This window comes from Eleutherodactylus coqui, chromosome 2 (assembly GCF_035609145.1).
Source record: "Eleutherodactylus coqui strain aEleCoq1 chromosome 2, aEleCoq1.hap1, whole genome shotgun sequence".
Lineage (NCBI taxonomy): Eukaryota > Metazoa > Chordata > Amphibia > Anura > Eleutherodactylidae > Eleutherodactylus > Eleutherodactylus coqui.
In genome coordinates this window covers 236328611-236353401 of record NC_089838.1, presented here as the reverse complement: position 1 = coordinate 236353401, position 24791 = coordinate 236328611, and the positions used below count along the sequence as shown (strand labels likewise).

At 46.3% G+C, this 24791-nt stretch overlaps 1 protein-coding gene across 1 annotated transcript in view; it reads left to right on the top strand.

Annotated features, from left to right (window-relative positions):
• The window catches only part of SLC27A2 (solute carrier family 27 member 2), a 63183-nt gene that overhangs the window by 5480 nt on the left and 32912 nt on the right, over positions 1 to 24791 (top strand). The window contains exons 2-4 of the mRNA XM_066592659.1: positions 20125 to 20334; positions 22737 to 22895; positions 24218 to 24342. Of these exons, the coding sequence (XP_066448756.1) occupies positions 20125 to 20334; positions 22737 to 22895; positions 24218 to 24342 (494 nt within the window). The remainder of the gene's footprint in view (positions 1 to 20124; positions 20335 to 22736; positions 22896 to 24217; positions 24343 to 24791) is intronic.

Genomic DNA, 24791 nt, shown 5'->3' with positions numbered 1-24791 from the left:
ATGCAGGAAAATATAGCATGCTGCGTTTAAGGTTACCAAAATGTGCAGAAAAAAAAAAAAATACACATATGTGAACGCAATGGGTTCTATCCTCTGCGTATTGTACAGGCAAATTTTTGTCTGTCTCATCAGGAGCACAAAATAAAATAATCTATGATGTTGAAGCACATGGAGCAGAAGAATATATCAGACACTGAGATTATAGCTATTGGAAAGTTATTCTGTGCGGACAATTAGAGATAGTGGCAGAAATTGGAATGTTGAATAATGACATGGTGATAATGGAAGTCAGGGGCAACATTCTATTTTAGCCATCTTGAATTATCTACTAGTAGGACTGCAGATATCCATCCCCAGGTGTTATTTCATAGGCTTCTGCAACCAATAAGCATGTAGAAGATAAATCCACCGCACACAAGATGTCCTTGATGCAAATAATGGAATAGTTTAATGACAGATAGTCCTAGGCGATAGCTGCGCACTAGTACAGGTTGTACGAAACACACAAATGTTAATATGTGGACATTTTGGTTAACAGACTATCTTCAACACAGTTCCATGTGAACGCCCAAAGATAGAATGTACAGCGATAGAAATGGATTTCAAATTTTGTGTGACTCATATCACAAAAAACTTGCATGATATTCTTGCCCGTGTGATTAAGCCCTAAGCCATACTCACTGCTCTGTTTCCTGCCAGTGTAACCCTACCACTCCCGTCCCATCCTTACTACTGTTCTGGGTTTCCATTGGCTGCAGTAGTAGTGTTCTCTATGTACATGTGACCACTGCAGGCAATCACTGGCTTCAACAGTATACAGGTCAAGAGCACTGAGGCCAGTGATTGGCAGCCAATGGAAACCCAGACTGGTGGTGAGGATGGGAGCATCAATGCTGGACAAGCAGGGCATCAAAGCAGTCTCAGTGACTTAGGGATACGTTTATTGTTTTACCCCAGTTTCTGGAATAAAAGTCGACTTTTGCATAAACTAAAATTTGTACAAAAAAAATTTGTGACTTTTCTTCAGTTTGTGCAGGCTTCATTGTGTTTTTGAAAAGTGGGCAAGGCTTGTCAGGAGGGGCCACCCTAGACCAAAAGATTTATGTTTAATTTATGCCAGAAACTGGGGTAAATTATAACAGAATTATACGCCTGTTATTTCTCTGAAGGTGCATGGACCTGCCGAGAACGCGCTGAATACATGAAGAAGCGTGCACAGTGTGCACTGAGGAAACTCATACTTAAAGGGGTTTTCCAGGGAGAATACTACTGATTGACCTATCCGTCGCTCAGGACCCTGACCGATCAGCTGATCGGGCGCCAGGGTAACCTACACAATATTCGGCTGGTGGTTTGCATGTTGCAGACCAAGTACTCACACCCCTTATGACACTGGTATTTCCCGGCTGATCGGTTTGCACACCTTACTGTGAAATTTGTGGCTTATACAGGGTGATATTCTCACTGGAAACCAAAACTTTCCTCAGTAACTTAAGATTTGTATGTCTTCCTATGACGAGTGACCTGGCCGAAGATTAGGGGCAGATTTATGGAAGCTGTTTGGGAGCTTTCATATTGGACGGAATTACGCCGTTTGACACAAGTCCATAGCTGTGGAATTCCACACCAACATCTACAAGTCTAACTGCGGATATAGATGCGGAATTGAGGGCAGGTTTTAAGCCATTTTCAATTCCGCAGGTAGCCTGCATATTGGGTGTGGTATTTATGGCGGCTCGCGGTGCACCGTGCAGCCTTTTGCATGCCATGTGAAGAGTCTTTACAAGTCACAAAGGCTGCAGCCAATAACAGAATGGCATTTATTACTCTACATCTGTGTACAGCAAGGCATTGATTATCCAATAAATTAATTACCTTGATTAGATCTGCATTATTTTTCAGTCCAAAAAAAAAAAAAAAACCACGGAAACCTGACAGAATGAAAGCAATCGGAAACCTTTCAGTTTGATCTTTTTTTTTTCCCCCTCTAAAACCATATTGAAATCAATGGGAAAAAAAACAAATCAGTTTTTTTCCAGTCTTATTTCAGATTCTCTCCTCCAAAAACAGTGCAGAGAGACAGAAACCCTGACCCGAGCCCCAATGCAGCTTTACCATCACTACGAGATGAAGAGTTTTTCCCACATGCTTGCACGCTTTACAGATATTCTGTCCACTCACAGCATCCTTTCACTGATAACCGCTCCTTTGTTCCCACATTACAAACTTGGTAGCTCGTTCACTCGAGCGTATTAAGTGCACAAGTTTTGCGTGCCTGATACACAATGACTAGAACCCATTGATTTCAATGTGTTCGTTCACATGAGCGAATATTTCTTTTTTTCACGATGTGGGACAATGTGAAAAAAAAATGTGGCAGGACCTATCTTGGTGCACATTTGCGCACTGCATGAGTCCATTGAAATAAATGGGCATGCGCAAATGCGCACAACATATATAGTACACTTGAGTATTCACAACACACAATGAATGTGCCTTTGTGCATATTTTTGTGTGCGCACATGAAAACATGCCAAAGCAGCTGAAAAAAAGCAGGTGTAAGATTTACAGTCGCACAAACACACAGTGTATTTGCCTAACTAAAAGGCATTTACGCCCATGTGAACGAGCCCTTGGAGTCCACGTTTGTGCCAGTGTAGGAGCACCTTTAGTTACACATCTCACTCCATTCTTAGTCAATACATCAAGGATCCTGTCCTGATATGAATTGATATTAGATTTAATTGAACACCTGAACTGAAATCCTTTTAAATCTCAGTTTTTCCACAGAGGTGCAAAAACGGGAGATAACGTTTTTGTGGGGAAGGGGGATGTGGATTCGGTGTAGTGGTTTCTTCCACTTACTATAAGCCCATTGCTATAAACACGCTCCTTTATGAAGTCTTGTCATCCGATGGATCTATTGCATTTCCAGTGCCTTGCTGCTTATAGATGTGATATCATCAATGTCATTCATTTATTGGATTTTTAGTGCCTTGCTGCACATGATGGAGCGTAATGAATCTCATTCTGTTATTGGCTGTCACTTCTGGCTACTTGTGGGTTATGTCACCACTTTAATTACACAAATGTTTCACTAATACGTGTTAAACGTTTGTTTTTTTATTTCTCCAAAACATAAATCTTTATAATCTATATTTTAAAAAAGTGGTAACAGATAACCCATAAGTACTCTTGTTGCCGCATTGGTTTTTTTTGTATTTAAAGACATTCTGTAAAAAAATATGCGAACCCTTTTGTGAAGATGATTTTATCCATCAAATTTAAATAAAATGCTGTTTTTGTGCTACAATCCAAGCAAGTCTCGGCGTTTGCTTTCTATACAAGGTAAATACATATGAAAATCCATAATAAGCCATGCATAAATTGAGGAATGTTTGTTTCCTAGTGACAGAAATCACTCTATACTACATATGAGGATTTTCCCTATATCAGACACATACTGTACATTCTGGTGGCTACTGGCCTTGACCAGCGGCACCTTCCTCTGCCATTTGTTGCTGTCGTTGGCATCCACTGCTTTCCTATCTGCTGTGCAGCTGGCTCAGCTCTAGGTGATGTGATTAGCCATTTCAATTGGCGTGTTTGTTTGCCGCGCACAAATGAGCATGCCTCGTGAGGGCAAAAAGTGCAGTAAAATAGGCTGAGTGTGCAAAAAAAGCAACGTTCATTCTGCAAAAACACAGCGCTCAAATACGCGTACAATGCCCCAAGTAAATCTGCCCTATAGAATGCTGTCCATTTACAAATGTGCTAGTATCTACAAGTATCTGCCTACATATTAAATGTCTTCTTTGTATGCCTTTACCTAGGCGACAACCCTCACCACTCCTCTTAGAAGGGTGGGGGACCTTGTTCCTCCCTACTGGTTTATATAAGCCACTGTGGTGGCATTGTCTGACTTGACTCATACAGTGGCTCTGGTCGACAGTAGCTGATGAAAAATGGAGACAAGCCATAGAAATCACTAAGTCCCCTGGGCATTGGAGGAGGACTCCTTCTGCTTGAGAGTCCAGAGAGATAGGCACCCCATCCTCTGATGGATGCACCAGTAGTGATGACTACCCCTGCGGGGGGAGTCTTGCTCTTGTCTTGTTTCATGCCTGTCCAACAGAGATGTGGGCTCCTAGCTTGCTGACTCAACCTAAATATTGGATCCAACGAGTTTCTCTGCTGGTTGTATCTCTCCAGCCATTCTGACTAAGGAGGTCCGAGATGCCTGTTGACCCCTGGAACTGTGCCTCTGTCTGTAAACATGAGGTCGAGTACTCACATGACCTGGCACATAAAAACAGGACTTTGTTCTACAGGCTCTGAACATGAGAGATTAATGAAGTGTAAGCAAGCAGGGTGCACTTGCCTGCGGATCGCCGACCTCTTGCACATGAAAATGGCACACCCCACGTGTAGAAGCTGCTCAGGAGATGTGGATTTCTTTTTCTGGCTCCTGCCAGCCTTTATTTGTCATCACCGCAATCACAAAACACAGCAATACCATCCAACGTCAATATACACTGTTCATATGTACCCCCACTCGGATGCGAGTCCATGGTTGTCGGACTCTGGCCTCTGCTAGGCCACCAGCCTGCAGCGCCTCAGCTCTGCTGCACTGGTCCTCTGCTGCTTCCTGCACAGCTGCCTCTTTTGTAGCTAACTCTTGCTACAACTAGGGTATTAACCCTCTCTTTCCCTCTTGCAGGTATTAGAATGCCTGACTAGCACACTCTGCAGGTCATTCTGTGTAATGCACTACTACAGAAGCCATCACTCTGGTTCATGAGTCTTCTCAGGCAATCTTCAGACTGCCTTAACCCTTTCCAATCCACTGTCTGACATCTTCCTACATTCTGATTGAAGTTTGTATAGCTCCAATGTCAGAAGACGTCCGACAGGGTATTCTTACCGTCTATTGCCAGCCACTTCACTGTCGGATCCTCTCTGGCGCACACACACTGGCTTTAGCCAGCAGATGGCACCATTGTATAACAGCAAAAAGAGAAGGCATTTTAGAAAACCCTGAATCCAAAATTGGATTGGAAAGGGTTAATCAGCCAATTGTTTAACTGAAAATTAATGTGTTGGATCTGTGAATCCCATTTGATAGCTAGCCTCCAGAATTTTCTGTTGACCTAGCTACTGAGACATCCAAGTAGTCATAATCGAGATCCAGGCTTTTCATATAATCGCCCCCATCTATCTGGACCACCACCAACCTTATTGTTGGTTGCCACAAACTACAGGAACTGAACCAATAATGGCATATGCATACATGCCAATCGTTACCTGTAGCATCCAGCCATATAGCACAATACAGTCTGTAAGGGAGGAAAACTTCCAAGCACTTAGAGCTGAACACCACACAGCTGAGGTGTCTGTGCAGTGTGTACAACTGCTGCACAAGAGTTTGAGAAAATCATCTGCATAAATACATGGGCAAAAATATCTTACCCAAATGTAACACTAGAAGGTAATAAAATATCCCCTGCAGAGAAGAGCAGCCACCTGTCCATCTACACTAGGTAGGACAATACCAATACACAAGGGTGAGGAGCTAAGGCCCTTCTTATAGGGTTTGTTCAAAATTGGAATTAACTCTTTGTGTCACCTGTCCAGTGTGTAGGTGTGCTGCTGCATTAGGATGCCCAGGAAATTCACATTTAGATGTCCTTAAAAATCCTTCCACACATATCTTCAAGTGCTATGGTTTTGACCCAAGTGTTAGGTTTTAGTAAGAGTAGGGGCTCATTAGCCATAATGCGAGTTGCACCTGAGGGACTCGGACACAACTTGCATTGGACATAACATGGACACTTGTCCATGGGCCATCGGTCCATGTGAATAACATTTGTGTGCATAGCTTCGTAGGCTTTTAATGGAGCCATGTGCCCTCATGGATAAAAATGGACAGTACATGGCCCCAAATACACTAATGTGCTAGAGGCCTAATGCTGTGATATACCTAGTGCATAACCAGAGCTATGCTATATGCATTTGTGGTCTCTGACCCACTGGTTGGTGAACATAGCTCTAAATCATAGCTTCCTAGAAATGTTGGAACTCCTACCTTTTTATTTAATACATATACCAGATATAAAACTATATATTAAGCGCTGCGGAATAAGTTGGCGCTATACAAATATATTATTATTAAGTATATGATATTCATCAATTCTTCATATATTGCAGTAATTTCTAAAACACTCTATTTGACTCTTCTTGCTGTCACTGTAATCCTCTTGTCCCTTTCACCTAGTTTTATTATTGTGTAACTGGAGACCTTCACTAGGAGTAGACTTTTATTCAGTTGCTAAACACATTAGTACAAAGTTCAGCAAATTAGATAAGCTACTTTATATATGCACCTCTGTCTAACCACGCAGAAATTCACAACCATAAGATATGGTTGGACACCATTTGCATGTGATATAAAATGGTTCCAATAATACATTAGACATATTCCAAAGCCATTGTGGCCAATAGAGATGAGCGAGCGTACTCGCTAAGGCAAATTACTCGAGCGAGTAGTGCCTTATGTGAGTACCTGCCCGCTCGTCTCTAAAGATTCGGGTGCCGGCGGGGAAGAGCGGTGAGTTGCGGGAGTGAGCAGGGGGGAGAGAGTGAGAGAGAGATCTCCCCTCTGTTCCTCCCCGCTCTCCCCCGTGGGCACCCGAATCTTTAGAGACGAGCGGGAAGGTACTCGCATAAAGCACTACTCGCTCGAGTAGTTTGCCTTAGCGAGTACGCTCGCTCATTTCTAGTGGCCAATCAAGGATGATGGTTCATCGCATAATTTTCCCCATATCAGGGCCAGATTGAAGGGTACAATTCTAAGATGTAGGTTTCTAGTGACGAGTTTGACCTATTTTACCCTAGCAAGTATTTCACAGTCTTCTAAATTTATTAGCCACATTCACAAAACCACAGGTTTATATATAGTTCATACCATAATACAATTCCCAGATATTGTGAACCTAAAGTGCCCCTCACCATCCGGTGATGACACACATCAGCAGTGATTTCACCAAGGTAGTGATCCTGACACCTTAAGGTCATCATCTTATCTGGGTTGCAGAATGTCTTGGGTATGAGTCAGCCCTGCTCCTGGGTACACTGCTGTCTGGCAGGTGGGTGTCTTGGCACTCAAATAATAGGGCTAGCACAACTTGTGATGACCCAACTACGAGTTCAGCACCCATTCTGGGGCCTTAAAGCTTACAGGCACTATGTTAGAGGGTGCTGGGCATCGCCATTTTGTTATAGCATCATAGAAGTAGCAGTGACACAGCAAGCACGTCATCGCTATGAAGACTTCCATGTATGGAATAGTGTGGGATATGCCTCTTTCCTCCCCAGCGCTATAGGATGGAGATTTTGGGGCTAGCGGGAGCATAAATAAGAAGGAGCTGCGTCACAGCTTCAGTGAGTGTAAGACAGCCGAAAAAGAGCAAGAGATTGTGGCGGCGGCCTGTTGTGGGCAGTTTCCCCATGTTGGAGAGCTGTCTCGAAGAAGCAGAGAAATGCCAAATCACCCTATAGTCCCTGGGGGCCAGAGAGCGACAACAGATGGAGTGCCAGCCCACTCTTGGGGTGAAGCGACCCGCAGCATATGGAAGCAGAGGGAGTCTCCCTCCCCACATTGCTGGACCCTGCGGCAGTAGTGCCGAAGACCTGCACCAGACGCTGCCTACCAAAGATGCGAGAGGGAGCTGGAAAATGTGATCTGAACCAACATAAGTAGTCTACGACCTCCCTGCCACCCCCATCATGAAGTTACATGAAATCCCTTGCTAGGGCGGGGGTAAATGGACTCGCAGGACTGTAACATTGGTAGCATAAAGTGTTTATGGCGCATAGTGTGGGTTCAAGCAAGGCCTTGCAAGGATTAGTGGCTTCATGAGCGATGTAGTTATGTAATAGGATTGTTATATGTATATATGAAGTGTTGTACTTATATGTAATGTAAGTGATGTATATGACTAAGGCCTCATGTCCACGGGGAAAATCAGATCCGCTGCAGATTCTCCATGGAGAATCTGCAGCGGGTCCCTCCTGCCCCACGGACATGAGCGCCGAAAATAAGAATTTAAAAGCATTTACCTATCCGGCGCGGGCGGGGAAGGTCAGCTGTTCCTCACGGCCGGATCTTCATTTTCGGCCGGCGGATGAATTCCTGACGCCGGCGGCACGTCGCCGGCACGTCGTCGACGTGCCGCGCGCATGCGCCGGGCACATCCGCCGAGCCGAAGCAAGGAAGATGCGGCCGTGAGGAAGAGGAGACCTTCCCGGTCCGCTACGGATGGTAAATACTTTAAATTCCTATTTTAGGTCTCCCGCGGATCCGGACGGCTTCCATAGGCTTCAATAGAAGCCCGCGGGAGCCGTCCCCGCGGGAGACCCGCATGAAAATGGAGCATGGTCCAGATTTTTCCATGCTCCATTTTTTTTTAAATCCCTTTTATTGACGATCCGCGGGTATTTATCTACCCGCGGGTGGTCAATGCATCCCTATGGGATGCGGATCCGCATGCGGGAGATCCGCTGCGGATCTTAAATCATATTTGGCCCGTGGACATGAGCCCTAAGGACATGGCACGGCGCAGTGAGGCACGTGGCCTAGCAGTAGGAAAGGTGTGAAGTGTTAATGCAGACACATGATGTAGATGATGATGCTCGGTATGTAATGGCACAACAAGGTACACGATTAAAGTGGCGCAACAGGTAAAATGTAGAGTAATGTGTAAAGTGGGAGAGAAATTGATAGTGTGGCACGTTCTGTGAGAAAGGATGCTACTCCTATGGGGCATTTGAGGCTTGGGCCTGCAGCCACATAGATGTATCTAGCATTTAAGCTGCAGGTAAGAGACGCTGAGAGTTAAGTGGGAGTCAAAGATAATTTTTAGAGATGAGCGAACGTACTCGTCCGAGCTTGATACTCGTTCGAGTATTAGCGTGTTCGAGATGCTCGTTACTAGAGGCGAGCACCACGCGATGTTCGGGTTACTTTCACTTTCATCTCTGAGACGTTAGCGCGCTTTTCTGGCCAATAGAAAGACAGGGAAGGCATTACAACTTCCCCCTGCGACGTTCAAGCCCTATACCACCCCCCTGCAGTGAGTGGCTGGGGAGATCAGGTGTCACCCGAGTATTTAAATCGGCCCCTCCCGTGGCATTCTGACATAGATCAGGGAAAGTGATGCTGGAGCTGCTATAGGGAGAGCGTTAGGAGTGATTTTAGGCTTCAAGAACCCCAACGGTCCTTCTTAGGGCCACATCTGACCATGTGCAGTACTGTTGAGGCTGCTTTTAGCAGTGTTGCACATTTTTTTTTTGTATATCGGCCATGCAGAGCATTGCGTCCTCAGTCTGCAGTAATTTTACATAGTATAGGGCCAGTAGTGGTGAGGCAGGGACAGTGGGAAAGGTGAAAGAGATATACTGTCTATATAGGCAGTGGGCTTTTTCAAAAATTGGGGAAAAAAAATATATTTGGGCTGCCAGTGACAGTCCTCAGTGTACTGCCTCTGCTGGGGGTAGTAGTCCTAATTAATACGCAGCTAAGTGTTACAGCAGGCTTGCGCAAAATTCTTTCCTGGCTCTGCGTTGCCCGTTACATCACCGCTATTATCCTGTCCAGAGGGAAACAGTATACATATATACGCTGCCTACAGTATCTGTCTGCTGTCTCAGCTCAGCCTTTAAAAAAATAGAAGCAAAACACTTAAGGCCTACTAGTGGCCTTTGGACACTCGACTGCTTCTGCGCTGTGAATTCCACTAGCTCAGTCATACGCACCTACGTCTCACTACAGGCTTGCGCAAAATCGTTTCCTGGCTCTGCTGTGCGTTCTGTAAGCGAAGTCAGCCTCCAACCACAGGCCAATAAGCGGCACATTTAATTACAGCGTTCTGTTTCTGCACTACTGGTAATACACCATGCTGAGGGGTAGGGGTAGGCCTAGAGGATGTGGACGCGGGCGAGGACGCGGAGGCCCAAGTCAGGGTGTGGGCACAGGCCGAGCTCTTGATCCAGGTGTATCGCAGCCGACTGCTGCGGGATTAGGAGAGAGGCACGTTTCTGGCGTCCCAAGATTAATCTCACAATTAATGGGTCCACACGGTAGACCTTTATTAGAAAATGAGCAGTGTGAGCAGGTCCTGTCGTGGATGGCAGAAAGTGCATCCAGCAATCTATCGACCAGCCAGAGTTCTGCGCCGTCCACTGCTGCAACTCTGAATCCTCTGGCTACTGCTACTCCTTCCTCCCAGCCTCCTCACTCCATTACAATGACACATTCTGAGGAGCAGGCAGACTCCCAGGAAATGTTCTCGGGCCCCTGCCCAGAATGGGCAGCAATGGTTCCTCTCCCACCGGAGGAGTTTGTCGTGACCGATGCCCAACCTTTGGAAAGTCCCCGGGGTTCGGGAGATGAGGCTGGGGACTTCCGGCAACTGTCTCAAGAGCTTTCAGTGGGTGAGGAGGACGACGACGATGAGACACAGTTGTCTATCACTCAGGTAGTAGTAATTGGAGTAAGTCTGAGGGAGGAGCGCACAGAGGATTCGGAGGAAGAGCAGCAGGACGATGAGGTGACTGACCCCACCTGGTTTGCTAAGCCTACTGAGGACAGGTCTTCAGAGGGGGAGGCAAGTGCAGCAGAAGGGCAGGTTGGAAGAGCCAGTGCGGTGGCCAGGGGTAGAGACAGGGCCAGACCGAATAATCCACCAACTGTTTCCCAAAGCGCCCCCTCGCACCATGCCACCCTGCAGAGGCCAAGGTGCTCAAAGGTCTGGCAGTTTTTCACTGAGAGTGCAGACGACCGACGAACAGTGGTGTGCAACCTTTGTCGCGCCAAGATCAGCCGGGGAGCCACCACCACCAGCCTCACCAACACCAGCATGCGCAGACATATGATGGCCAAGCACCCCACAAGGTGGGACGAAGGCCGTTCAGCGCCTCCGGTTTGCACCACTGCCTCTCCCCCTGTGCCCCAACCTGCCACTGAGATCCAACACCCCTCTCAAGACACAAGCACGACCGTCTCCCGGCCTGCACCCACACCCTCACCTCCGCTGTCCTCAGCCCCATCCACCAATGTCTCTCAGCACACCGTCCAGCCGTCGCTAGCGTAAGTACGCCGCCACGCACCCGCACGCTCAAGCGTTAAACGTGCACATATGCAAATTGATCAGCCTGGAGATGCTGCCGTATAGGCTTGTGGAAACGGAGGCTTTCAAAAGCATGATGGCGGCGGCAGCCCCGCGCTACTCTGTTCCCAGTCGCCACTACTTTTCCCGATGTGCCGTCCCAGCCCTGCACGACCACGTCTCCCGCAACATTGTACGCGCCCTCACCAACGCGGTTACTGCCAAGGTCCACTTAACAACGGACACGTGGACAAGCACAGGCGGGCAGGGCCACTATATCTCCCTGACGGCACATTGGGTGAATTTAGTGGAGGCTGGGACCGAGTCAGAGCCTGGGACCGCTCACGTCCTACCCACCCCCAGAATTGCGGGCCACAGCTCGGTGGTGGTATCTGCGGCGGTGTATGCTTCCTCCACTAAACCACCCTCCTCCTCCTACGCAACCTCTGTCTCGCAATCAAGATGTGTCAGCAGCAGCACGTCGCCAGCAGTCGGTGTCGCGCAGCGTGGCAGCACAGTGGTGGGCAAGTGCCAGCAGGCCGTGCTGAAACTACTCAGCTTAGGAGAGAAGAGGCACACGGCCCACGAACTGCTGCAGTGTCTGACAGAGCAGACCGACCGCTGGCTTGCGCCGCTGAGCCTTCAATCGGGCATGGTCGTGTGTGACAACGGCCGTAGCCTGGTGGCGGCTCTGCAGCTCGGCAGCCTCACGCACGTGCCATGCCTGGCCCACGTCTTTAATTTGGTGGTTCAGTGCTTTCTGAAAAGCTACCCATGCTTGTCAGACCTGCTCGGAAAGGTGCGCCGGCTCTGCGCACATTTCCGCAAGTCCCACACGGACACTGCCACCCTGCGGACCCTGCAACATCGGTTTAATCTGTCAGTGCACCGACTGCTGTGCGACGTGCCCACACGGTGGAACTCTACGCTCCACATGTTGGCCAGGCTCTATGAGCAGCGTAGAGCTATAGTGGAATACCAACTCCAACATGGGCGGCGCAGTGGGAGTCAGCCTCCTCAATTCTTTACAGAAGAGTGGGCCTGGTTGGCAGACATCTGCCAGGTCCTTGGAAACTTTGAGGAGTCTACCCAGATGGTGAGCGGCGATGCTGCAATCATTAGCGTCACCATTCCTCTGCTATGCCTCTTGAGAAGTTCCCTGCAAAGCATAAAGGCAGACGCTTTGCGCTCTGAAACGGAGGCGGGGGAAGACAGTATGTCGCTGGATAGTCAGAGCACCCTCATGTCTATAACTCAGCGCGTTGAGGAGGGGGAGGAGCATCAGGAGGAGGGGGAAGAGACAGCTTGGCCGACTGCTGAGGGTACCCATGCTGCTTGCCTGTCATCCTTTCAGCGTGTATGGCCTGAGGAGGAGGAGGATCCTGAAAGTGATCTTCCTAGTGAGGACAGCTATGTGTTGCGTACAGGTACCCTGGCACACATGGCTGACTTCATGTTAGGATGCCTTTCTCGTGACCCTCGCGTTACACGCATTCTGGCCACTATGGATTACTGGGTGTACACACTGCTCGACCCACGGTATAAGGAGAACCTTTCCACTCTCATACCTGAAGAGGAAAGGGGTTCGAGAGTGATGCTATACGACAGGACCCTGGCGGACAAGTTGATGGTAAAATTCCCATCCGACAGCGCTAGTGGCAGAGGGCGCAGTTCCGAGGGCCAGGTAGCAGGTGAGGCGCGGAGATCAGGTAGCATGTACAGCACAGGCAGGGGAACATTCTCTAAGGCCTTTGACAGCTTTCTGGCTCCCCAGCAAGACTGTGTCACCGCTCCCCAGTCAAGGCTGAGTCAGCGGGAGCACTGTAAAAGGATGGTGAGGGAGTACGTAGCCGATCGCACGACCGTCCTCCGTGACGCCTCTGCCCCCTACAACTACTGGGTGTCGAAGCTGGACACGTGGCCTGAACTCGCGCTATATGCCCTGGAAGTGCTTGCTTGTCCTGCGGCTAGCGTCTTGTCAGAGAGGGTGTTTAATTTGGCTGGGGGAATCATCACGGATAAGTGTACCCGCCTGTCAACCGACAGTGCCGACAGGCTTACACTCATAAAGATGAACAAAGCCTGGATTTCCCCAGACTTCTCTTCTCCACCAGCGGACAGCAGCGGTACCTAAACAATACGTAGGCTGCACCCGTGGATGGAAGAATCGTTCTCTATCACCATAAAAAACAAGGACCTTTTAGCTTCATCAATCTGTGTATTATATTCATCCTCCTCCTCCTGCTCCTCCTCCTGAAACCTCACGTAATCACGCTGAACGGGCAATTTTTCGTAGGCCCACAAGGCTCAGTCATATAATTTTTGTAAACAATTTTTATACGTTTCAATGCTCATTAAAGCGTTGAAACTTGCACCTGAACCAATTTTTATTTTAACTGGGCTGCCTCCAGGCCTAGTTACAAATTAAGCCACATTAACCAAAGCGATTAATGGGTTTCACCTGCCCTCTTGGTTGGGCATGGGCAATTTTTCTGAGGTACATTAGTACTGTTGGTACACCAATTTTTTGAGGCCCTCGCCTACAGTGTAATCCAATTAATTTTTTGCCCACCTGCATTAAACCTGACGTTAGCGTTGCTGTCCAGGGCACTGCAATGGGATATATTTATGTACCGCCGGTGGCTTCCTGGCACCCACCCATGCTGTCGGTCCACACGGAGTTGTAACTGCATGTGTCCACTTCTAAAGAACCCCAGTCTGACTGGGGCATGTAGTGTGGGCCGAAGCCCACCTGCATTAAACATGACATTACCTCAGCTGTGCAGGGCACTGCAATGGGATATATTTATGTACCGCCGGTGGGTTCCAGGGAGCCACCCATGCTGTGGGTCCACACAGACTTCACAATAGGGAGTTGTACCTGCCTGTGTCTATGAATTAAAAACCCTGGTCAGGTTGGGGCATGCAGTGTGGGCCGAAGCCCACCTGCATTTAATCTGACGTTAGCTCTGCTGTCCAGGGCACTGCAATGGGATACATTTATGTACAGCCGGTGGGTTCCAGGGAGCCACCCATGCTGTGGGTGCACACGGAATTCCCATTGCAGAGTTGTACCTGCCTGTGACTATTTATAAAAAAACGCGGTCTGACTGGGGCATGCAGACACCTTGACAGAATGAATAGTGTGTGGCACATAGGTTCCCCATTGCTATGCCCACGTGTGCAGCTCCTGATGGAGGTGGCACAGGATTATATTTCTCATTGCTTCTGTACAGCATTGTGGGCTATCGCCCCACCCCTTTTAAAGAGGGTCGCTGCCTAGCCGTGCCAACCGTCTGCAGTGTGTGCCTGCGGTTCCTCCTCATGGCAGACGCACTTATGAATAGACATGAGGGTGGTGTGGCATGAGGGCAGCTGAAGGCTGCGCAGGGACAATTTGGTGTGCGCTGTGGACACTGGGTCGTGCGGGGGGGGGGGGGGGGTTGGGCAGCATGTAACCCAGGAGAAGTGGCAGTGGAGTGTCATGCAGGCAGTGATTGTGCTTTGTTGGAGGTAGTGTGGTGCTTAGCTAAGGTATGCATTGCTAATGAGGGCTTTTCAGAAGTAAAAATTGTTGGGAGGGGGGGGCCACTCTTGCCGCTATTGTGGCTTAATAGTGGAACCTGGGAACTTGAGATGCAGCCCAACATGTAGCCCCTCGCCTGCCCTATCCGTTGCTGTGTCGTTCCCATCACTTTCTTGAATTGCCCAGATTTTCACAAATGGAAACCTTAGCGAGCATCGGCGATATACAAAAATGCTCGAGTCGCCCATTGACTTCAATGGGGTTCGTTACTCGAAACGAACCCTCGAGCATCGCGAAATTTTCGTCCCGAGTAACGAGCACCCAAGCATTTTGGTGCTCGCTCATCTCTATTAATTTTGTAAACTATGCCGCCTCTGGCTCCATCTGTCATTGCCACGCTATCCTGAACCTCGGCACTTACCACCAGCCTGTTAGATATGTATTGGGGCCTCCTGACTTTTCGACAACAAATAATGTCAGGGAAAAGAAGGATTGGGTGCATTTCATTTCAGAGCCCCATGCTTTTGTCCCCCTGGAGATAAGTTGCCACCAGACTGTTCTGGCCATGATTTTCTCCACTCTCCCTATTGAAAGCAAATGAATACTCGCCCAAACCGAGCATTCATATGTATAGGGGAGCCAGGAGAAACCGCTGTCTGACAGCTTGTTTAAGAAATATTGAATTGTGATTACAGACAAAGACCAAGAGGTTCATCCAATCCTGCAATTTTAAATTGTGAGGAAGAAATACAAATTAGCTTTATGAGCGTGTTAGAAACCCCATAGTATTAGGGCCCATGCACTTAGCCACATTAATGAGATATATGTGTCGTTGGAGAAGGAAATAGTATGCATGGACGACTAATTGGACATCCATCTGTCTGTCACTTTTCAGCTAATATTTATGGCTCTGATCACTGCAGCTTTAGTAGAACTGATAACTTAATTCAACAGCTGGATTATGCTCAATGGAATCCTAGCCTTTTAGTTGCAAATATTACTTTTAAACTAGTGCATCCAATAAACTGAATATGATAGATCTGCTAATAAATACATTTTTACGTCACTCAAACTACTAAAGTGCATCGGTTTGTAGTAGTCTTGATCAATTCTTGTGCATTTATTTAATTGTAGCAGGGAAATCCCACTTCATTTTGTGGTTTTTGTGTATTTCATGCATCATTTTTGGTTTCTACAAATTAAGGCCTCCTACCCACGGGCGGGTCGGACCCCGCATGTGGGATTCCCGCAGCGGAGTTTGACCCGGTGCCCGGCTGGTGGTCCCAGCTTACCTGTCTGGTGGCTTCTGCACACGCTGTGGATGTGTCAGCTGGCGTGCGCAGTAGCCGACGGTGCGTAACCTGCGCAAAATCTCCGTGAACGGAAAATCACAATCAATTTCCAGTCGTGGAGATGAAATGGCATTTTGCCATTGAATACTATGGGCTGTATGGACTCCCGCCATGGACTCCACAATGCAAATACGCCTATGTGCAGGAGGCCTAGGGGCTCATACCCACAGCTGAATCGGATTCCGCCTGTGACATATCACAGCAGAATGAGACCTGGCAACCCCCAGAAACCCCATACTCGACTCTCTGGATATGCCACGAGGGTCTCGCATGGCGAGCCACTGCGCATGCCAGCGCATGACACGCCAGTGCTTGGCGGTGATGTGGATTCTCATGGTACTTCTGCTGTGCTCACAGCGGAAGTATCGCAGGACGGATGGCTTTCATTGACTGCAATGGAAGCCATCTGTGCGATTTTCCGCATAGAATAGAACATGCTGCGATTCTCCCCCACGAGCGGAAAATTGCAGTTGATTTCCGCTCGAAGGCATGGGAGAATCGTTTACCACAGCATGTCTACGGATGGACATTGCTGGGAAATTCACAACGGGTGTCTGACCGCAAATTCCGCAGTAATAATCCATCTGTGGGCATTAGCCCGAAAAGAGGAAATTATATTGTAATGATGGTGACACAGCATGGGGACAAGCTCTTCCAGGCAACGCAAGGTTAAGTGGGAAGAGGTAAAATGGAGCGCGTTTCACGTGCTAAGGAGGTATATGGAGATGCTGGAAGAGATATGCAAGGATATTCCTGCTCGACTGCTGCTTTGTGGCAGGGCCACACAGAATAGAGGATGACAGCGTTTCTCCCATTGTTTTTAATGTGGAAAGCCCGCATCGTGTGCACCCAAAGATAGAACATGCCACAACTTTTTTCCCGCATTGCATTGCCCATTCAAAAATTGATCATATGTATGACCCCATTCAAAAGAACAGGGTTCATATTCATGCGAGATTTGTGCATCTCGCAACGCACAAATCCCGCACGATTTTATTGGCAGTGTGAAAACCGCCTACTTGATGACCGTCTTCACTGTGTTCCATGGTATATGTAATGCCTTGGAAACTTTTTGGTCCCTTTCTCCTGACTGATACCTTTCAACAATCAGATCCCTTTGATGTGTTGTAAGATCTTTATGACTTTTGCTGAAAAATGCAACTAAGAAAATGTCAGGAAAATCCTACTAGAAACCTGAATGTTATATGGCGCAAATCAGAATCCCTGTAAATAACGGCAGCGGAGTACTGACTACTATTTATCATGAGTTTAAATGGGATTGGCTAATTCGGAACACAACCACATCCCCAAATATAAGAGGGTGCTCACACTTATGGAACCACTTGTTTTAGTTTTGTTTTTTATTTTTCACCCTAAATGATTTGAGTTTGTTTTCCAATGGGATTGTACAGATAATGGGTCACATGGAAGGTGGAAATAAAACTGTGTTGGATTTAACATGACAAACATGGCATTTTAACAGGGGTGTGTAGACTTTTTATATCCACTGTACTTCTATTTCTGCTGTATACACATGGCTCAGAAAGCTGCCACAAAAACCTGTGCATGAAACCACCCTTAGGGCTGACACCCACTGGCGATATTTTTTTTCTTGCTCTGCGAGAGCACGTGAAAATTCTCGCCTTGCAGCGCAAGAAAGACGCTGAAATAAGACCGGGATATCGCCAGTCTTTTCAATGGGGTCAGCGGCAGCAGTGCTAGCCCCATTGAAAACATATGGAGAATGCCACGGACTTCTGCCACAGCTGTGGCAGAAGTGCAGCATGCTATCCCATTGCTTTCAATGGGATTGGCGCTGCTGCCGGTCCGATTGAAAGCAGTGGTTTGTAGCAAACCCTGCAGTATGATTTTCGGGAAAGGGCTTGAAATATAAGCCCCTCCCTGAAAAGCATCAATAAGTGGTAAAAAAAAAAATACTCGCCTCTCCGCCACTCAGACGCATCCTGCGGCTGGCTCCCCGGGACTGCTATCCAGCACTTTCAGCAGGCGGGGATTTTCCCCGCCTTCTGGAAGTGCTGTGCTGATTGGCTGAGCAGTCAGCCAATAGCAGCTAGTGCTTAGCTATTAGCTGAGCGCTAAGCCAATTACAGATAGTGCTTAGCTATTCATTCATGAATAGCTAAGATAGTGCTGGACAGCAGTGTCGGGGAGCCAGCCAGAGGACACAGCTGAGCGGCGGAGAGGTGAGTAATTTCTTTTATTTTTTTTTACCACTTATTGATGCTTTTAAGGAAAGGACTTATATTTCCAACCCTTCCCCGAAAATCATACTGCAGGGTTTGCTACAAATCACTGCTTTCAATGGGAGCGGCAGCAGCGCCAATCCCATTGAAAGCAATGGGATAGCATGCTGCACTTCTGCCACAGCTGTGACAGAAGTCCGCGGTATTCTCCATATCTTTTCAATGGGGCTAGCGCTGCTGCTGCTGGCCCCATTGAAAAGACTTGCGATATCCCGGCGTGTTCACGTTTTTTTTTCTCGCACTTACAGTGGATGTCTGCCCTCATTCTGTCTTTGGCCTGTGTCACACAAACGTATTTGTGCAGTGTTTCGCATGCGCAAAATTTGCGCGCCCAATGTACAGTGAGTAGCACCTATTGATTTCAATGGGTTCATTCACATAAGTGTATTTTGGATGCACATTGTGTTTGCGCAAAAGAATACGCAGCATGCTTTTTTTTTTTTTTTTTGCTATGTATTTGTATACAAAAATAGCACATATTGAACTAATTGACTTAATTGCCCATTTCAATGAATGGGCGCGTGGTTGCACTTTTTTTTTGCATGCGCAAAAAGTACAGTAAAACATGCACATGCGTATGCTCATACACAATGCCCTTTGCGCAAATGCGCACGTAAATATGCTTACGTCCGTTTGACACCAGCCTTTGACTTCTAATCCTCTGCCAGCATTACTTGTCACAATACTTATTTCTTTATTGGAATAATATGAACTGCAACTTAGGGCTCAGTAGGTTCCTATAGAAGCGTTCACATGGACGATTGTTAAGTGAGTTGAATCAGCGCATCTAACAAAGATAGGACATGTGAGCGCAAACTCGCATGTCAGCTCCGAGGTCCGTGCAAAGATAGGACCTGTCCTATCTTTGCTGCGTGCTTTCCATAGGCTCCTATGAGAGCTGGAAAGCACGCAGCCCGCAACTTGAGGCATGGGAATGGGCTACTTCATGGAGCTTGAGGTAGCCCGTTCACGCGAACTTTTAGAGTAGTACAGCAGCAAAATTTTCTTGCTGCTATCGGCACTAATACAGCGCTCATCTGAACGAGCCCTTAGTGACATGAGGCAAATATAAGAAGATGTTATTTAAGTCTAGATAAAGTATAATAGCAACAGTCATCAAAAAACTGTAAGAATTAAAAATGGATGGCAAAAAAAGTATAAAATCTTTGTCATTACTTTGTTATTTTTGCCAGAAAATCCCTTTAAACATAAAAACAAAGACAGACTATACTCCCCTATGCTGGGTCCCCGGAGCTCCAGTGCCCCCTCTCTGTTAACTGCGCAGGTATGATTACAGCCTGCAGAATCAGGCTATGTTACAAGCTTCTTTAGCCAATCGCAGACCTCAGTAGTGCGAGAATCCAATATACTTGTTGGGGTTTTTTTTTTACTCAGATGGGAGGGGAAAGAAGAGCTGCAGCAGAGCTACATAGAAGAGCTCTCTACGGATATTTCGTCTATAGTGACAAAACATCCAGGCAGTGATTGGCCGTTATAGTCATGTGCCATCAGTGGAGATGATACAGTTGGAACATCCTTGTAATGACCCAATTCTCTGCCGGATATCTTTGTTCCCTCAAAGTTCCATAATTAAAAAAAAAAAATAGATCCGTCATCAGCAATTTGATGCTTTGCAGGTTGGATTGTGCCTTTATTATGCAAATGATGCTTCGGTCTTTGTTCCAAGTTTGGACTTCAGCTACTTACAGCAGGACTCAAATTAATTTACTTTTGGAAGCAACCAAACTATCTACTTGTTTTATCGCTTTCGCTACATGCAATTTGCTCACGGCTCTTTCTCTTTTATTGCCTTAAAGAGCTGAAGGATGCCATCGATGAAATCATGCCAGAGCTCAGGAAAGAAAATGCAAGAGTCTTCTACATATCCGAAACGCCCGTCGGTGAAGGAACAGAAACATTCCTCGACAAAGTCAAAGCAGCTTCATGCGACGCTGTTCCCAAATCCTTGAGGTCATTTGTTGGGGGCAAAACACTGGCAATGTACATTTACACATCTGGAACCACAGGTAATGCTTCTCCTGGTATCTTAGACCTGAAGTCCTGACAGATCATCATATACTGGGGAGGCACATTGGTACAAACTTTCCACTCTGGATGTGGCTATACATCTGCAGCGTACCATGCCTACTTTGCTGTGAATTTTAGTGCAGGATTTTGTGCATTTTACACTGCAGAGAGGAATCTGGGACAAAAATCCAGAAGACATCCATGATACTTTATGTATAGGACATGCTGCCATATCCAAGGCATGACTTAAAATTTGTGCTGTCTTTCTTTTGTGCAGCATGTGTATGGGATTTTGTAAGACACCATGCTTGAACATGGTTTTAGCAAATTGTTAAGCCCATTGGCAGATATAAACGGAAATATCTGTGCAACCGACATTTATAAGGATTGGAACATTCTGTCTTTCTGTTGGCTATACTGGGATACACTTCTCTTGAATGTAACAGGATTATTAAGATATTATTTTTAAAAGGGCACTAACTGTTCAGATAACCTTTTCTCATCTAATATCCTGTGTGTGCCTCATAAATCTTATACTTTCATTAAAAATGTTGTTTTAGCACTGTAAATTAGGTTTGCAGTTGCTTCCACTTGGGGTCTCCTTTCCAGACCATCTGCAGTACATTGCCTGTTGTTAGGCATTGAGCTTCAGTAGTCACTGGGACAGTAGGATGTGGAGGAGCTGCAATCCTTATAGGCAGCCCCTCTGCACTCACCGGCTGACATAGTGTTTGCAATCTCTTCAATGTGTGTCTCTCCTGCTGTTACAGCATGTGTATATGTATACATTCCTTTGGGTTTACTAACCATTTGACCAGAATGTTTCCGCCACGGGGGATGAGTGGGGAGCGCTAAGAGGTCTCAGTGGTGAGCCTATCTGCCGCAATTTGAGTCCCGCTCTGATTCTCTGAGCATCGCTATGATTCTCCGCTTGTGGACATGGGGGCTGCACTTTCCATAGCAATGTTATGGAAACCGTGAACTGCGTTACCTGTGGCTGCATTATCGCCACGAGTAACACAATGCACAATCGCCCGTGGACAGGAGCCCTAAATCATCCTCGGACAGCAGAGGGGTGGGCATTCAGATATTGCCTCACTGCTGATTGGACCAGAGCAATGCAGTGTGGGAAGTGTGGAAAAGGAAGTTCATTCAGGACAGTGAATTACTGGTAGAATTGTAGGCTTCAAACATGCCCCCTGCTTGAAATTGGATTGAAACAGTAGGGCAACAGAACAATGGGGAAGACCACCTGCAAATCAGAATTCATAAAGACACTTATGAAACGGGGTGCAAACATGAGTAAATGAGTCAGTAGGGAGAAATTGTTATATTTTTAAAAAAAAACTGTCAGAAACTCAGGTACTCTTTAAAGCGCCATTAACTTCCAGGTTCCTGTACATGTGAAATACAAAGAGTTTTATATACATAACATGAATAACCAAAGCTTAGTGAGTATGAGACTGGTAGTTAAAGGGAACTTGTCACTTCCAAACAGCAGCATAACCTAAGTTCCTGCCGTGTCCTCTGGTGAATTTCATGCACAGTCCAAAAATCTGACTCTTTTTATAGACCGTTGAATAAGCACTTTCCAATAGAAGTCTATGAGAGGGTCTGAGCATGGCGGTCTGAAAAGAGCCAGATTTTCAGACAACGCACAGACTTCACCAGCAGACACCGTGGGAAAAGGGGAGTACGTGAGTATAAAAAATACATCCCATGGCTCTCCATCACCTCATCGAACAGCACTATGACTTAGTTTATGGTGCTGTTGGAGGTGACCGCTTCCTTTTAAGGACAGAAGGCTCTGCTAGTGAGTGCTTACAATATACGAGAGAAAGAGACAGTAGGTGAGGGAAGCTGCTTATACAATTATGTAATAGAGACAGGGTTATGGCAGGTGAGAAGTTTTTAGTGGGTTTTCAGGTTGCTTTTGAAAGTCTAGATGGTGAGAGTCTGATGTGTGGGAGAGGCAAGCTCCAGAGTATGGGGGTTAATGGGAATAATCTTGGAGAAAATGATCAGGGGACCAGACAACAGCAGAGCACAAAAGGAAGTCTTGTGAGAACCAGAGATTACATGTGAGGAGGTATTTGAAGACAAGAGCAGAAATGTATGGAGGGGACAGGTTGTGGACAGTCTTGTATGTCATTGTTAATTTTTTTTAATGAATTCTATGGGCAATTGGTACCCAGTGAATGGATGGGTAAAGATGAAACAAGGTAGAGGAACAACTAGAGAGGTGGATTAGCCAGGCAGCAGAGCTGAGGAAGGATTACAGGTACAAGAATGTTGCAGGAAAGGACAAACAAGAGGATATTGGAGTAGTATATGTGAGAGATGATGACAGCATGTGCAAGTTTTAGATTTTTCGGTATAATTCCACGTTCTTTCCCAACAGGACTTCCAAAGGCAGCTATTATAACTCACCACCGCATCATTATGGCTAGTGGCTTGTTTGAACTTTGCCACGTCCGGCCCAGAGACATTGTGTATGTTACCCTCCCACTGTACCACAGCTCGGCTATGCTGATTGGTGTCCATGGCTCTATTCTTAAAGGTAACCACTTATTTTGATGGATTTTGTATTCAATTGTCTCTGAGGAACGTTTGCATTGTTGTTCATTTTGTGAAAGTGATAGTTGATATGGTCAATACGTTTACATTCTACTGAGACAATTTTGATGATTGCCACTTATTGTAGTTTCCATGGATGTGAGTCCATGGATAAAGACCTTCCTTATTTCTGACAATTTAATGTAATTTAAAAGTTGAAAGCCAACCTATTGGTGTGATGGATGCCATACCGAATGCAATCTATTTTTTAACGTATTTTGTCATGCAGGTTAAAAAGGGTGTGCAACTTATTGTACACATCATTACGGACATGACGATACCAAATCTGTGCTATTTTAATTTTTTTTAAATTTATGCTAATATCAGAAACGGCACAAAAAAGGGGGGTTTTTTAACTTTTTTTTTTTTTGTACATGTTATCTTTTTTTATACCATTTGTGTCCCTGTGGGGGACCTACAGCATAGCACTGATGATCACTATGATAAAGCATTGTAGGACTTCTCTCCTGCAATGCCTTATCGCTTATTACAGCGATCATAGGCAATGGTAATACAGGACGCCTAATGGTAGTACAGGCGATCCCTCTGTGAACCCTTCCCATGTTGCGATCTACATAGATCGCGTCAGGCAAGGGGTTAACAGTGGGGGTCGCTGCTCTGATGAACCCTTGCTGTTGCAGCAGGAGCCCAGCTATCAGTGAAACCCAGCTCCCACTGCCGGATAGCGCGAGATCTCTTTTGATCTCGCGCTATCTCCAGGATGTAAGTTTATGCCCTGTTGCGGAAAGTACCCTGCTGCCAGGACGTAAACTTACGCCCTGCAGTGAGAAGGGGTTGAAGAGCATCTGTCACCTACTTTTAGTCCTATAAACTAAGCTTATGGGTTGAAAATAGGTGACCCATGGAGTCTTGGGAAGTTAATTGTCTGCTTATATTTCTTGTCCTTGCCCAGATGTCAGCCCTGGAAGCTGGCATTCAATTCAGAATTGGTGAACTACTTGACAGTGCTCACATCAGGATTGTAAGTTTTTAAAACTTACATCCCTTGACTCAACAGGTCACTTATTTTCAGCCCATTAGCTTAGCTTTTAGGGCTAAAAGTAGGTAACAGATTCCCTTTAACGTAGCTTCATACCATCTATAACTGAGTGACTTCACATCATAATACAGGTCACCAATTCAGATCATGTTGGCTATTTAATCCTCATAAGAGGGCAGTCAGGTTATTACAAACCCAACATCAGAGCATGTTGATGTATTGGATGTTATTTTATCATTATTCATGTTTTTTCTCATTGCGCCTAGGTGCTACTATAGTTTTGCGCAAGAAGTTTTCAGCCAGCCAGTTTTGGGACGATTGCAGAAAATACAATGTGACTGTTGTGCAATACATAGGAGAAGTGCTACGATACCTCTGTAATGTCCCTAAGGTACCTTTTGTCCTCTGATGCCTTCAATTAGATCAGTTGTATGATGTTCTTCTAAAGGCGCATTTACACGAGCAGATAATCGCTCAAAGATTGCTCAAAAGACAGCTTTGATCGATTTTATTTTGCATAAAAAATAATTGGTATTTAAGTAGCTACTCAGCTACTTAAATACCAATTATGTATGTAAATGAAGCCTTCTCTGAAAGCAGCTAATAGCCCAAGGCTATTATCTCAGATCCTTTGTTCTCCAAGGGGAAACAACGCTATCAGCACTCCCCTGTGGAGAACTAAGATAATTTTTAGGTGAGGTTGATTTTAACGATCACCTAAAAGTGCCCTAAATGCGGGTGCCCCGCGCCCATTTACACACGCCGATTATCGCTAAAACGATTGCTGATTTGCGAATTTTTAGCGATAATCGTCCAGTGTAAATGGGCCTTTAATCAGTA